Raw genomic sequence first — 14,409 nt, 5'->3', positions numbered from 1 at the left:
GTAAAATACATTTAAATGTATATATTTAAAATACATTTCGGAGAGGAAGGGGGAGGGTTCTACAGCAGTAGTTCTTCCACAACAGAAGCTCCACAGCAGTGACCCACAGGTTGAGAACTACCAGCAGAGTCGCCTAAGACCATCGGAAAAACACAGATATTTACATTATGATTCACACCAGTAGCAAAATTACAGTTATGAAGTAGCAACGAAAATAATTTTATGGTTGGGGGTCACCACAACATGAGGAACTGTAATAAAGGGTCGCGGCATGAGAAAGGTTGAGGACCACTGGTCTAGCCACTGAGCAAAACTGGCTAGGGCATTTCTTTCATAATCTGAATCATTCATTGTCTTCTTCAGTCTCCAAAGATGCTAGGACAACCAGGTAGAAAAGAGTGTGTGCTTTTGACCTTTTCTTCAGTGCCCAGAATTGCTGAGGAACGTGAAGCTCCGAGAAAGTGGCCTTGAGTCATCTCACTGAGCTGCTGAAATGTCAGTGTCTGCATTATCTTTTCCACAGTGTGAGAGAAGTGTCAGTAAATCATCGTTACCTTACCTTTTGCCACGTAATCCCAATGTGGCTCTGAGCGAGTCTCTGGGTCTTGTATAATAAAGAGCAGGGAGGGTACTTACTGCTCCGGACCCTGTACTGCTCTTGACTAGGGTCCAGTCATGGGTTTAGAGCTTGTAACGACACATTTCAGTGAAACATTCTGATACTGGCCTGAGTTCCCAATTTATACCTTATTTCATCATCAGCCATGTTTGGTACAAAATCAGGATTGCAGGCCTCCGTGAAACTAAATAAACCGCAGTCCCTTGTCACGGTAGTGTGTTGAAGTTATCGTTATAACAAACATCATGAGCAAAACCAACAGGCACCCACAGGCACTAAGCTGTGCTGTCTCAGAAACCACAACAGAAAAAAAAAAAATGAATCCATGAATTTATTGTTTTTTTGATGTTCCTGTGTGAGGACATGTAATAACGACCTTAGCAAATCCAGTCAGCATAATGAGCTGATATGACTAATCATCCTGAACCATGCTTTTGCCATATACAGCTCCCCTTCCTGCGCCTGGTTCTGTCCCCGGGTTTCTGTTGTAACTGATCTCGCCATATTTCCTCGTCACCACTAGACTTGCAGTCATGCTTGTTGGGATTCCAAGGTAGTGCAGAGCCTAGCACGGTTCTCTCAGAGAGCGATGGAGTACAGCTCTACCGCCACCATTTGGGGAGTCTGAGGTCTTTGCTGACCCTTTTCCCTGGGGCTCCCACTTTTCACTCTACCCGCTCATGGAATAGGAAGAGCTCGACAGTCCCCAACCTGATCTGCTCCTATTCCAAAGCTGTGGCCCCCGAATCTGCGAGCTGGTGGAATGGGCCCAAATACTCTCTCCCCACACACAGGGCCTCTGTCACCTGAGTCTTTATGTCGTTCTCTCTCCAGGTGTGTCTCTTCTGTTGTTCAGGCCTTCTATCCTGTTCTTTCTTCCAACGGTTTTATATTTTTATTTCCAAGATCTCTACTTGATTCTTTTCCATAACCACTCTTACTTCATAGTATCCTCCTGAGACTATATATCAGATCCTTTAAACTCTGATTGGATTGTGTTCTTAACTCTGTCCCCTCAGGCGCATACATTCCATTGTTGGCATTGTTGCCTTCCCTCAGATGTGTGGTGTTTTTGTTTGTGGGTTTGCTTTCAAAGTTAGACTCCCTCTTGGTCTGTTTTCTGTGCTTGTTTTTACAGATTGTTGGGTTGCTGGGCAGTAGCTACTGTTGGGACATCCGGGTTTCACGAAGGGGATGGGAGGGGTAGGATGTGCCATCAGGCAGACGCCTCAGCAGCTGATCTTATGAGTTTGGGGTGCCCCTAGATTTCTCAGGGTTCCCCAGCCCCGGGGCCTCTGCCCTATCCTTTGATTCCAGGAAATAACTCCTATTGTTCTTGGACTGGCAGTGGGAGTGGGAGGCGAGGGGAGATGGGCAGGGCTCCTTGGCTGTGCCTTGCTCCAGAATTTCAACCATGTCCCAGACAGAGCCACACCCTCCTCCTGGCTTCCAGCACCACTTTGCCCGACACTTCTCTCCCCTGGTTTCTCTCTGGGACTGGAGCCTCTGGCCTTGGCTTTCCACCTGTTTTCCCTTTGGCATTCTTCGCTGTTTCAGATTCAGTGTGACTCTCCCTCTGATTTTTTAGCATGACTTTTGGAACTGTCTACTCCGCCATCTCTATGCGATGGGTGTAGAAAGGGAATCTACAATAGCTCAGGGAAATGGGCCTGGGGCAAAGGGCATCATAATCAGGTGTCAGGGCCTTCTGTGGGTCCTACAATTGCTGGCTCCTTCCCTTAAGGGGGCTTTCAAGGTTTCCTCATGAGTCCTCAGAGAGAACCCCAACTGCAGTCCCCTAATGTAGGACAGTGTCTGCTGGGAGTGGACATGTCACCTGCTCAGTGCAACACCTCACCCCCCGTTCTTGGGCCATGTCAGCCAGCTTTTGGTCTTTGGATTTTTTTTTTTTCCCAAATAGAGTCAGTCTTCCTTCTACATATCTCCAAAAGTCTAGTGAACACGCAGCAAATTCTCGAAGCCCCTTCCTTTGGCTTCGAGCAGGGGAAGTGCTCCTTCACTTCCATCTGGGAGGGGTGGGGAAAGGGACCGCCCAGTGCACTGACGGCTCCCCATGGGAATTCTTCCTCTGTGATTTCCCATGGTTCAACTTCAACTCCTCCTTACTGTTGAGGTAGGTGATGAGCTAATTGTGAAAAATGGGTCGCACAAGCCTTCAGCATGGCTTGCCTGCAACTGACAACTCTCATATTGCACCCAGCTTTGAGACATTGGCCCAAACCTAGAGAGGAAGAGTCTTAATAGCCTGTGCCTTAAGCATCCATAGTTCTAAATTCTCTTCTGAATACACTTCATTAAAGAGATATCAATGGACCTGTTGACTCTGTTTTGTTTGTTTGTTTTCCAGGGAGCAAGAGGGCCTAATGGCTCAGTCGGTGAAAAGGTAAAAAGGAAAAGAAAAGTTTTCCCTCCTTCCTTCCCTTTCTCTGGGCTTACTGTGATCGGGCTGTGGGGCTGGAGCACTGAAGGCATCAGTGCGTGAGGCAGAGAGAAACATCTCAGAGGGGCTGCAGGGGAAGACAGGACAGCTGGCGCTGGAAGGGAGCGAGTCACCTGCGGTGTTTCGCCTTCCTCGCCCTTGTACACACGTGTGCTCAGCCTATCGGGCACAATGTCAATTAGCCAGACAGCTGTTTCTGTACCATTAAGCAGTAACCGTCAGGTTCATCAGCCTAATTAAGCTTGAAGAATGGTTTTCTGACTCGGGGTCTGTGTAGTTCCTTCTGTGTATAACCCAGGGCTGGGGAGTCAGCCTGATGTCTTCTCTACAGGGTGACCCCGGCAACAGAGGCTCACCAGGACCCCCAGGGAAAAATGGACAAGTTGGCATCATGGGACCCCCAGGGCCTCCTGGACCCCCAGGACCCCCAGGCCCAGAGTGTACAATGGAACCTGAATTTGAGGTACGTTCACCCCCTCTGTGGTTGAAGAACAATATGCCCTAAGGATTACTGGGGAGGCCAGTAGATTGAACCCCAGTTTGAGGGCAGGGGCTGTAATGATTCCCACCAAGCTCCAGTCTCAAACCACACTGGGCACTAGTAAGTGCTCAGAAATTGGGCCTGATATTCTCATTCTTCTTCCTTCCTTAGTATATCGAAGGCTCTGGAAACATCAGGCCACGGCAGGAACCCAGAATCTCAGGACCAAATGTAGGTTGAAATACTTTTTAAAATATATTTTTTATTGATTTCAGAGAGGAATGGAGAGGGAGAGAGAGAGAGATAGAAACACCAATGATGAGAGAGAATCATTGATTGGTTGCCTCCAGCATGCCCCCTACTGGAGATCGAGCCCATAGCCCAGGTATGTGCAATGAGCAGGAATCAAACTGTGACCTCCTGTTTCATAGGTCAACGCTCAACCATTGAGCCACACTGGCTGGGCAAGGTGGGCTTTTGAAAACTTCATTTGGAGGCCTGTCATGCTGGAGTGAGGGGACTGGCTCTGCTACTTTCAATAACTCTCCCTCTCTGTGCCTCCAACTCCCAGCTGTGCAATGGGAGCCTAGGTGCTCTTGACCAAGTGTTTCTTTGAGGAACAGGACAAAAGTTTTGCACAAAACATCCTGTGAGGGGTTGGTTTCTCTCTCTCTCTCTCTCTCTCTCTCTCTCATCTTTCCCACCCTCTCTGCAGTCCCTCGCCATTCAGCATCTCTGCTTTACTGCCTCCTTCTTGCTGCCCAATTCAATACTCATACTTTGACCCATTTCAAAGCCAGTGCTTGAGGGTGCCCCTCCCTGATGCACCTAGTCCCAGGGAGGCCGCAGTGTTGTCTGTCTGCTGTGATACCTGCTGTTAAGAGGGCCAACCTTAGGAACCTCATTATCTTTATCACATGGGACCTAGAGCTGAGCACTCAGCCCAGGAGAAGTCCACCTTCCCCATCCTCCAGATGCCGGCTCTGAGACTCAGGGTCAAGAGCCGCACACCCCGCCCCATTCCCGTGCTGGGAGAGGACTGGTCTCCTCGCCCTCTGAGAGGTATTCCTTGTGACTCTGGGATGGGGAATTTTCCCTTCATCTTTTGCTCCCCTTACCTGAGACAAAATTCATGTTAGTGAATATGGAGAGATGGCAAGATCCAAGGATAGATAGAGAGTGAGCAAAATAAATAGAAAAACAACAACAACAACAACAACAACACACAAAGATCTTTGTTTCTTTATTTTGCCAGGGTCTCAAAGGAGAAAAAGGAGACCCGGGAATCAAGGTGAGGTCACAGGTCTGAGGTGGGGTGTGAGGACTGTCCCGCCTGATCTGGGAGCGTTATTCATGCACTGTGAATTGTTTCTCCGCTCTCGCCATTGTATCCAGGGTGAAAGAGGGATGGATGGAGCCAGCATTGTGGGACCTCCTGGGCCCAGGGGACCACCAGGGCGCATCGAGGTCTTGCCTAGTGTGAGTATCATCCAGGTCAGAACATGGCTGTTTTCTGCCTTTGCTAAGGGAAAAAAAGATTGTCCACAACTTCAGCGTTGCTGGTTATATAAGGGGCACCTGGCCAGCATCTAGCATTGGAGTTTCCTCCTGCCAGCATGCCCCTCCTGTCTGTTTCCACCCTGGAACCACTATTCTCTCCCCTGGTGCTTCTAGAACACTGTCTGCTGGTTGTTGCAGTCATGAGAATGGCTTTAACAGAGAAGCAAAGGAACATAAGAGGGGACACAAAGGAGGAAAGATGGTTTGGGATATGATAAATCAAGGAAGACTCTCTGGAGGAAGTGTCTTTGTGCAGGGGTTTAAAAGCTAAGGATGATTTTACTAGATAAGCATAGAGGGCATGACTTCCAGAATTCAGGTGACAGGGATACTATGAGGCAAAACACAGAATAGACTACGTGTGTGTGTATGTGTGTGTCCACGGCATGAGAGTGGGTAGAGAGTGACTGGACTGTGGGCTTGGATCAGATCACGGTCCGTTTACTATTAGGATATCACATTTGTTAAAAATCGTGGCCCTTCTGAGAGAAATTACGTTATATGGTAATCGACAGAAAGTCAAAACATCCCAAATAATTAGAAAAAAATGACTAGAGTAAAAAAGTATTATATTTATATGATTTAAAATATCAAGTGTGGGATGAAATAGATAATCCCACCTGCTTTTGTGGAAATGTAAATTATATGACCCCTTTAAATAGCTCTTTGGCGATCTGTTAAAACTAAAAATGCCTATACCCCCAAATTCCACATGGAAAAAATTCCGTGCTATAAGGTTGAGTGGTGGTGGTGGTGGGGGAAGCAAGGTGAAGAGGAATACTTACAGCCTGATGCCATTGTATAAAATAACTATGTGGCAATTCAGCATGGAGAATATAGTCAAAAACATTGTAATAACTATGTATGGTGCCAGGCAAGTGCTAGACTTATTGGGGTGATCACTTTATAAGTTATATAAATATCTAATCACTGTGTTGTACACCTAAAATTATATAATAGTGCATGTCGACTGTAACTGAAAAATTAAAAATAAAATAACTACATGGACACACACGTACGCATATACACACAAATGGCACTACGAGCTTTCTGTAAATTTTTAAAAGAGAGAAGGCATTCGTGTGTTGTGCAATTTTAAGATTAACTGAAAGAGGAAAGTGATAAGGCAGCTCCGGGCTGTTTCCTAAGCAGTGGGAGGGATGCGTGTACCGGCAGTGGGATTAGGGTGTCACCAGCCTGCCCGCATTCTGCCATGCTGGCTGAGTTTAATTAAAGCCTCGCTGCCAGGAACATGGTGGAACATGTGCCGCCCTCTGTCTCATTGTCTGGTTTGTCTCCTTCCAGTCTCTGATCAACATGACCCATGGATCCATGAACCTCTCCGACATTCCCGAGCTCGCTGGGCCTCCGGTATGTATCCGCAGCTGCCCTAGAGCGAGGTTCCTACCCAGATACCCCTGTTGAAACTAGGTCGGGTTGATTTGCAACCCTTTTAGCAGCTGAAGCATAGAGCTAGACTGATAAAGTAGAGTGAAAGAAGGAGTTTGCATTTCTGAGAAGCTGCTATCGCATTAGCATTAGGTTGATCACGCAGGGAGTGTTGTCCAGTGCAGAGGAAGCTTCCAGTCCCGGGCATCACAAATGTGTGCGATGGAAATCAGAGGATCACAGATAATAACCCGATTGACGTCTGTGCAGTGCTTTGGACCTGCTTTTATTTACGAGATCTCATTTCATGGAACAGGAAGAGATTACAGAAGCCTATCTGTGCTAATGGGCAAACGGGCACAAGAGGAGGGAATGTGACTCGCGTTAGTCTTCCCAGGCCCGTTTGAGACACCAGGGACACACACAGCAGCTATTATACATTAGTTTTCTGCAAGTCCACGGGCTCGGTCCATGGCACAATAGGACTTAAGAGGAAGGAAGCCTCCTCCACAGCCTGTGTGATGAATCCCATTGCATCTTCCACATCTGCTCATGGCAGCTGGGGACAGAGGGGAGAGCCCTAGTGTAGAAGCCTTGGGGTTCCAACCCCATCTCTGCTACACACCACTCTGAGCCTCTGATAACACCTCACTAGTTTGGGGGCAGCTTATAAGAGGCTGCTTTGCAGACTGTGGCACTCTGTGTAGCTGACACGGAGGTTGAGGCTTATACTTCCACAGCTGTGCAGTCCAGATGTCTGCGGGGCCACCCACTGCAGCAGTCCCCAGTGAGGGTGGCCTGAACCCCACCATCCAGTGCCCTCTGCAAACATCTGGGAAGTTCCTCTAGAGCTGGTATCTCCTGCTGCTGAGTGACCTGTTAGCAGGTCATTATGCTGTCTCTTTCGGGCTATAGCCAATGGGGCCTCCTTCCCCTGATTTCTACTAAAATCATCCAGAGCACCCCAATAATCAAACCCTAAAGCAAAGGAGCTAACAAGCAAAAGTCAGTTCACAGAGGTCTTGGTTTTCCCCAGACTATTGGAGGTTTAGGTGTTAGTGAGTTGATACTAAAGCAAAATACAGACTAAAATTGGAGATTCTGCCTCTCTATTCTAAGATGGGCCTTGTCTGCCTGCATTGCCCTGCTCCCACCCCTAGAACCTTCCTTCCTCCCCAACCCCTCTCCTTTTCAGCAAGTCCAGGCCCACAGGGCCCCTTCATCCCTATTGGAGGATCAGGATTTTACTGCTCAGGGCAATTCCCTCCCTGGGAAGACTCAAGTCCAACCAGCACCCTCATACTTTTCCACCTCACTGTGTATACAGTATATTGATAAACTTGTTGCCATCTGAATATCTGTGTGTGTGTGTACATAAACTAGTACATAGACATAGACATAGACATATTCATATTCATATACATATACTAGAGGCTCAGAGGAGGGGTCCCTCAGCCCAGCTTGCACTCTCTCACAGTCTGAGAGCCCTAAGGGGATGTCCAACTGACAGTTCTGTGGGAGACAATCGGGCTGGCTGATCAGGCTGGGAGCAGCTACCCAATGGGCACGCCCCCCCACATCGCTGCCACGCCCCTCTCCCCCCATCACTATCCCCTCCCTTTGCACACTGGCATGCACCTTGGCTGGCCTGACGCCACCTGCTCACCAGCCCTGCCTCCCATCCACTGGTCATTCGGTTGTTCAATCGACTTGCATGTTACGCTTTTATTATATAGTATATTCTGCCTTTAATAGGTATATGGGTATCTGGGCTGGCAGGAAGAAGAGCTCTGGCCCCATGTGGAGTGAACCACAAACTCACTGCATCCCAGGGCCTTCCAAAGGACTGGTCCTTTAAAATTTTCGCTCCTACCTGGGGAAAAGACCCGAGTCTCACTCACATGCCCCACTTCCACCCTTACACAGCCCAGAACAGCCTTTGGCCCCATTCCTCAGCTTAGGAACCTGTTTTCTGAGGCTGTTTATCACAGTCCAGTGAAGCATTCATCACCCCAGAGCTTTCAGATGCTGAGCGATTTCACGGAGAAGGAGGCAGCCAGCTACAGTGCAGGGAGTTCTGGCTCTGGGGAGCAGGGGCCCTGGGTACCTGAGCACAGTTCCTGGCTCTGCCACTGGCCAGCTGTGTCTGTCCAGTTCCATTCTCTCTTGGGCCTCAGCATCCTCTTGGGCAAAAATGGATCGTGAGCCCCACTGTGTGGGAACATGCTTCAGTCTTTGGGAGGTGCTGAGAGGGCTGGGCTGTGGAGATGCAGCACTCCTGCTGGCTCTGGAATGCTGCCCCTCAACCACCTGCTTTGTCTTTGTTGTATCACAGGGCCCGGATGGCATGCCTGGGCTGCCAGGGTTTCCAGTAAGTACCACAGTAACTGTCTTCCCTCTGGGCCTCCTTGCTGTGCTCATTCTATTCCTTCCACCTGGAATGCTCTTCTCCATCTGCATGACCAAGCTCTAGTGTCGTCTTGTTCATGTAACCTCTCCTGGTGGCCCCCACCTGGAGGGATCTTTCCCTCCGGTCAGTGCCACGGGGCTTTACTTTCACCTTTGCTGTGGTCTTTTCCTGCCTCAAGTTACAGTTATTTGTATCCTTATTTTTCTTCCTCGACTGCATTGTAACCATCTTATGGAGGGTTGGGTCACTCATCTCTCTACCCAAGAGCCAGCCAATGGTTGGCTTCCTGTGCATGTTGGCTTCCTATGCAAGCCAAGCATTTCAAGTCGATACAATAGAGAAAGTTCCTACAGAGAGAGGATGGTGGCAATCGGGGCTGGGAGATGGGAAGCATAGACTAGACATCCAGTAATTAAATCCATGTGCCCCACACTCTTGGGCTTCCACCACGGAAGGTGAAAGTGCATTTCTGTGTAGAAAGTGTTCTGCAGGGTATCTCACCCTTTAACGCAGAAGACACGACAGGGACTTCTGAAAAGCCAGATAGCAATAGTGTTGAAAGGCCTTTGGGGACAAAAGTCATAGGAGTCATAGAAGTCATAGTCACAGATAGTAAGTATCTGAGGAGTTGGGAAGAGGTCACCTTTGGGCGTACAGAATTTGGCTCTACATGCAGGAGGAATGGCATGAGCAGAAGTGCAAAGGCAGTAGGGAGTGTGGAGAGGGTGAGGAAAAGGCTCACTTCCGGTGTTAAGGGGCGATGGGGGTAGGGGAGGGAGAGTGAAAGACCAGATTCTGGCTGGGATGGGCTTGGGTATCAAGCTGCGATTTCATCCCACAGGTAATAGGGAGCCAGAGCAGGGAGGGGAGTCATGGAAGCTGAATGGTGGGGTGAGGTGGGCTGCAGGATGGCCTGCAGGACCCAAGCAGAGGCAGAGGCAGCAGGAACGGGCTGTTTCCATAGTGCCCCATGGAGAAACCCAAAGCTCAAAGAGGCAGAGGGCTGCCAGGCCTCCAAATGCTCAGTGCTGTCTTCTTTCCACCAGACCACAATTTCTAGACCAGGAAAATATCATGATTTATATCTACCAGGAGAATTCTTCTACTTTTTGGAAAAAAATACTTTCGTTTGGATAAAGCTCTTCAATCTTAACAAACAACAAATGATTCCTTCTAGGGCCCTAGAGGACCAAAAGGAGACACCGGTGTGCCTGGATTTCCAGGACTCAAAGGAGAACAGGTACGAGGGGCCCAGATGTCTGGGTGGGGTCATGCTCCAGAATTCACTAAATATTTCTATTGGCTGAAAGTAGGGGTTCACTTTTTTTTTTTTAATTTGAAATATAATTCACATGCCATAAAATCCACCCCTTTACATTGTAAACTTCATGTTTTTAGTATAGTCACAAGGTTGTGCAACCATCACCACTGCCTGATTTCAGACATTTTCCTCACGCCCAAAGGAAGCTCCCTCTCTGTTAGCAATCATTCTTCCAGCTGTTAACTTTCATAATCTCAAGGTTCCTCCAGAGTGAAGGTGGGTTGTGGGTGGAGAAATTGATTTTCATCCGAGTTTGGGAAAAGACTCAACTAACACTCCCTTGAATGTGTCATCACATGTGCTGTGCTTTGTCTTAACTGCCTGGTGGGCACTCCCATGAGAGTGTGCATTCCCTCAGGGCAGACGTCAGCCAGTTCTTTTTCTGTAGTTCCAGTTCTTAGCACACAGCCTGGTACACCAATGACATTGAAAGACTTGTTGGATGAAAGCATGTGTAATTAATGGCAGTCTTGATCTGGAATCTTTGAAATAAATATTGATACGCAGAACATGTCCTAGGAATTTCCAAAGTACTGCACTGGCCTTTGTACCCTGCACATGTGCCTCTGAGAATTAGCTTCCCAGTTGTGTTTATAGATGAGGGTGGAAATGATGTCCATAAACAGATTGCACGGACCCTGGGGTGGATGCATTTATTCACCCATCCATTTATGAGCTCGCCCGTCTTCTATCCATTCCAGCCAGATTCCTGTATCGAGCACTAGGGATATAGAAATAAGATAAGAGGAATAGACATACAAAGAGCTGATAGAAAGTGTGGTCATTGCTGTCACGGAGGTCCGTGAAAGCCAGTGGGAGCAACTCCTGAGCCTTCCTTGGGGAGTTGAGGAGGTGGGGTGCCCCTAAGAGGAGGGATGGCTAGGGAGTGTTAGGCTTCTCTCTCTCTTCCTTCCTACCACCATTCCACACCAGCCCCAACGAGGAGCCTCCAGTGTCTTTGGACCATAATTCCAAGAGGTGGAGAGTTCATTGTGCAGGGGAAAGCAGTATAAGCTTGGTGCCACATGGGGTGATGTCTTGGGATATGTTGCTGCCAGGGGCTATGGAGATGGGATGGGTCCAAGGCAGCCTGCTTAGGAATAGCAGCTCTTGCTTTAAACACTCCGTCTTCTATGGGATATGGTCAGATGGATCGAGGAACCCTTCCCTAACCCCTGCCACCTTGGACACCCAGGCAGCTCTGCTCCCGTCCTAACAGAAAACGCACTTTCTCCTGCTCTGCCTCTAATGCTTTTGTACTTGCTTCTTCTTGCTGCTGGCGTGCTCAGGACTGCCTTTCCTCACCTGCGGAGTGGTAAGACCCTAATATCAGGTGTGGGCTTGGGGGTCGGAGAGAAGAGGCTGCTCTGCTTGCTTTGGCTGCTTCTGGCCCGTTGGAGGGAGAGTTGGACGTGGTCACTCTAGCTCCCCAGGGGCCAGCATGGGAATCTGGGGCCAAAGCCTCGGAGTGATAAAGAAGGTTTATCTGCCTGGCCTTTGCTTGGGACACATATCTTCTTGGAAGCCTTCTGGTTTAGTAAATGAGGACTGGACACTGTGTTCCTGCCACCTCCCGTTTCCTAACAACGGAGAAACTTGGCCTGGTCCAGTTGCACAGGAGCCTGAGTTCCACATGGAGACACAGGGCCCTTTGTTGAGAGAGGCCTCTAGTGTCCATACCTTCATCCCCTTCCCAATTTCAGAACTTTTAACAGGAATAAGGATTCTTGGTGGGAACAGATCTCGAGCCAAGATGTTAGGAAAGCAAGCCAGAGGTTCCCAGGGATGCTGTGCAGCAAGAGGTGGGGAGGTCCTTGTTGGGCTGGTTGCTGGAGAGCGAGGCTGTGGATCTGTGAGCTCTGGAAGGCTAGCAGCACCCCAGCCTGTGAGAGTGCATGGATGGGAGGGAATGGAGCAGAGAACGGTCAGTTGCTTAGGAGGCTATTACAGCCTTTTGTGGGAGTCATGTCTGAGCCAAGCAGTGGGGTTGGAGGGCTGGGATGAAGGCAGCAGAAATTATGGCGGTGGGACTGAGAGGCCTTGGGGAGCCTCTGGATAAGGCAGCGAGGAGGAGTCCAACTTCATTGAAATTCTCTGAATTGCAGGGCGAGAAGGGAGAGGCAGGCGCCATCCTGTCAGGAGACGTTCCTCTGGAAAGGCTGAGGGGGGAAAAGGTAATTATGTCACTAGACCCTGAAGGCACCCATCCTCTTTGGAATCCCACCTCTGTTTCTGCCACAAACTACGTTCCTCTGAGTGACTGGTCTGTGTCTCCCTATTTCAGGGTGAACCTGGAGCACACGGAGCCCCAGGACCAATGGTAAGCCAGAGTGTCTCTCCACTGGGTCTGGACTGGGGTTTGAGGCAATTCTCATTCTTTAGTTTAATTAGTCTGAGATGTCCCAATTGTGAAAATAAAAAGGATGTGACAAAATATGTGTGTTAGGGTAGGCTGACTGCAATTAAATAAAGATCTCAGTTGATTAACACAACAGCTGCATAAACAACCACTGTGGTTGTTCCTAGTTGGGCGTGTTCCCTCCAAGAAGTGACTCAGGGACCCAGGATGCTTGTGATCTGGGACTCTGCCATCTTGTGGATTCAGAGCCACACTGACATAGTCCAGCTGGTAGGCCAAGGCTGAGGAGATGGAAAGAGATCATGGGAGATGAGGAACATCACTTCTAGCACATTCTACTGGCCAGAACCCAGTTGTCTGGGTGGGTGGGGCCTCAGAAAGGTGGCTTAGCCGTGTGTCCAGGAAGGAGAGGAGAACAGGATGGTGGTGAGCACTCACGGTTACGTCACAGGTCTTGCCAGCTAAAGATTGCCACTGCCCAGGGAACCCCTCAAAGGAAGCCAGAAAGTCGCTGTGGGCTTTGTGGGTTCTGGATATGGATCTGCTGCTCATTTGCTGTGAGGCCTTGAGCAAGTCCTCTTCTCTGTCTGGGCTTCCCTTTTCCCATCAGTAAGGGAGAGTACTGAGTTAGTACTAGATGACAGGGTAGCACCTTTCTTTACTTACTACTCCAGGAATCTATAATCCATTTGGGCTGCTGAACAGTTTGTAAGCTACCAGTTCCCTAGGATGAACACTAAACTTCCCTGTTCTTCTCCTCCTCAAAAAACAAAAAAAATTCAGGTGTGCTAGAACATTCACTGTGTGTCAGATGCTATACTGATGCTTCACACAGCTCATTTATTTCATCCTCACCACCTTCAGAGGTGATGATCAGAAACCCCGTTTTATAGAGCAGGAAATGGAGGTGAAGGAGGTTAAGTAATTTGCCCATTGTCACACAGCTTATAAGTAGCAACACAGGGATCTGAACCCAGCCTGCTGGACTCTGAACCCAGGTTTTGGCCACTATACCCCACTATCTACAATACCTTCATTCTTCTGAGACTTTTAGGCTAGGTTGTTGTTGTTGAAGTTGGATCTGAGGCCTGTGGAGAAAGGACCTACATTGCTCTAGCTCTAGCAATGTAGGTCCTTTCTCCACAGGCCTCAGATCCAGCCTCATGAGTCTAACAGGCACATGTCCTTGATGAATAGCCCATAACATCCACAGTGCATTTCTTCACAGGACCTTTTGAGGCCTTGGTCCAGGCAGAATGGACGCTCTGGAGAGGCTAAAGGCCAAGGCAGCCTTGGAGAGTCATGATTAACCACTTAGCTAACATCCAATACTATGGGAAACACCTATAGTTATTAGCAGTGCTGGCCACAGTATGCAGCAAGCAGGTGACCAAGGAAGTTGTTCCCACCACAGTCCAGTTTATGCATAGCTTGCCAAGCACAGACAGTTAAGGGGTATCCTCTTCTTCTAACTTACATAAAGGTGCCGTTTGGGCCAACTGTGGCCCCTGTGACTAGGGTAGCGTAGAGTTCCCTTACAAACTCACTAGAGCCCTGTTACTCATGGCCCCTGGATCAGCTGCGCCAGCATCAGCTGGGAGCTCAGGAGAAAGGCAGAGCTTCAGGCCCCACCAGACCTACAGGGTCTGCATTTCTATAAGATCCCGATGCACATGGACGTGTGAGGGGCTCTGCACTAGAACATACCACCTGGTGTCCCATGTCCTGTTAACTCCTCTGTCCTTGCTTTTCTTTCCCTAAGAGTAACTTAGGCTGGGTGCTTTACACGCAGGGCCTGTTTCAACTCAG

At 48.9% G+C, this 14,409-nt stretch overlaps 1 protein-coding gene across 4 annotated transcripts in view; it reads left to right on the top strand.

The window, feature by feature from the left end:
• Positions 1 to 14,409, top strand: part of COL15A1 (collagen type XV alpha 1 chain) — a 94,758-nt gene that overhangs the window by 61,164 nt on the left and 19,185 nt on the right. For 3 of the 4 annotated variants that reach the window (XM_045579965.1, XM_045579964.1, XM_036433252.2), the window contains exons 15-24: positions 2,988 to 3,023; positions 3,412 to 3,543; positions 3,733 to 3,792; positions 4,817 to 4,852; positions 4,957 to 5,040; positions 6,427 to 6,492; positions 8,846 to 8,881; positions 10,098 to 10,160; positions 12,347 to 12,415; positions 12,526 to 12,561. In XM_045579965.1, coding sequence (XP_045435921.1) covers positions 2,988 to 3,023; positions 3,412 to 3,543; positions 3,733 to 3,792; positions 4,817 to 4,852; positions 4,957 to 5,040; positions 6,427 to 6,492; positions 8,846 to 8,881; positions 10,098 to 10,160; positions 12,347 to 12,415; positions 12,526 to 12,561 — 618 coding nt within the window. The remainder of the gene's footprint in view (positions 1 to 2,987; positions 3,024 to 3,411; positions 3,544 to 3,732; positions 3,793 to 4,816; positions 4,853 to 4,956; positions 5,041 to 6,426; positions 6,493 to 8,845; positions 8,882 to 10,097; positions 10,161 to 12,346; positions 12,416 to 12,525; positions 12,562 to 14,409) is intronic. The other variant, XM_045579966.1, reaches the window with a different exon arrangement.

This window comes from Pipistrellus kuhlii, unplaced genomic scaffold (genome assembly GCF_014108245.1).
Source record: "Pipistrellus kuhlii isolate mPipKuh1 unplaced genomic scaffold, mPipKuh1.p scaffold_m20_p_12, whole genome shotgun sequence".
In the NCBI taxonomy this organism is placed as follows: domain Eukaryota; kingdom Metazoa; phylum Chordata; class Mammalia; order Chiroptera; family Vespertilionidae; genus Pipistrellus; species Pipistrellus kuhlii.
The sequence above is the reverse complement of the archived record's forward strand: the minus strand, read 5'-3'. Positions and strand labels throughout refer to the sequence as shown.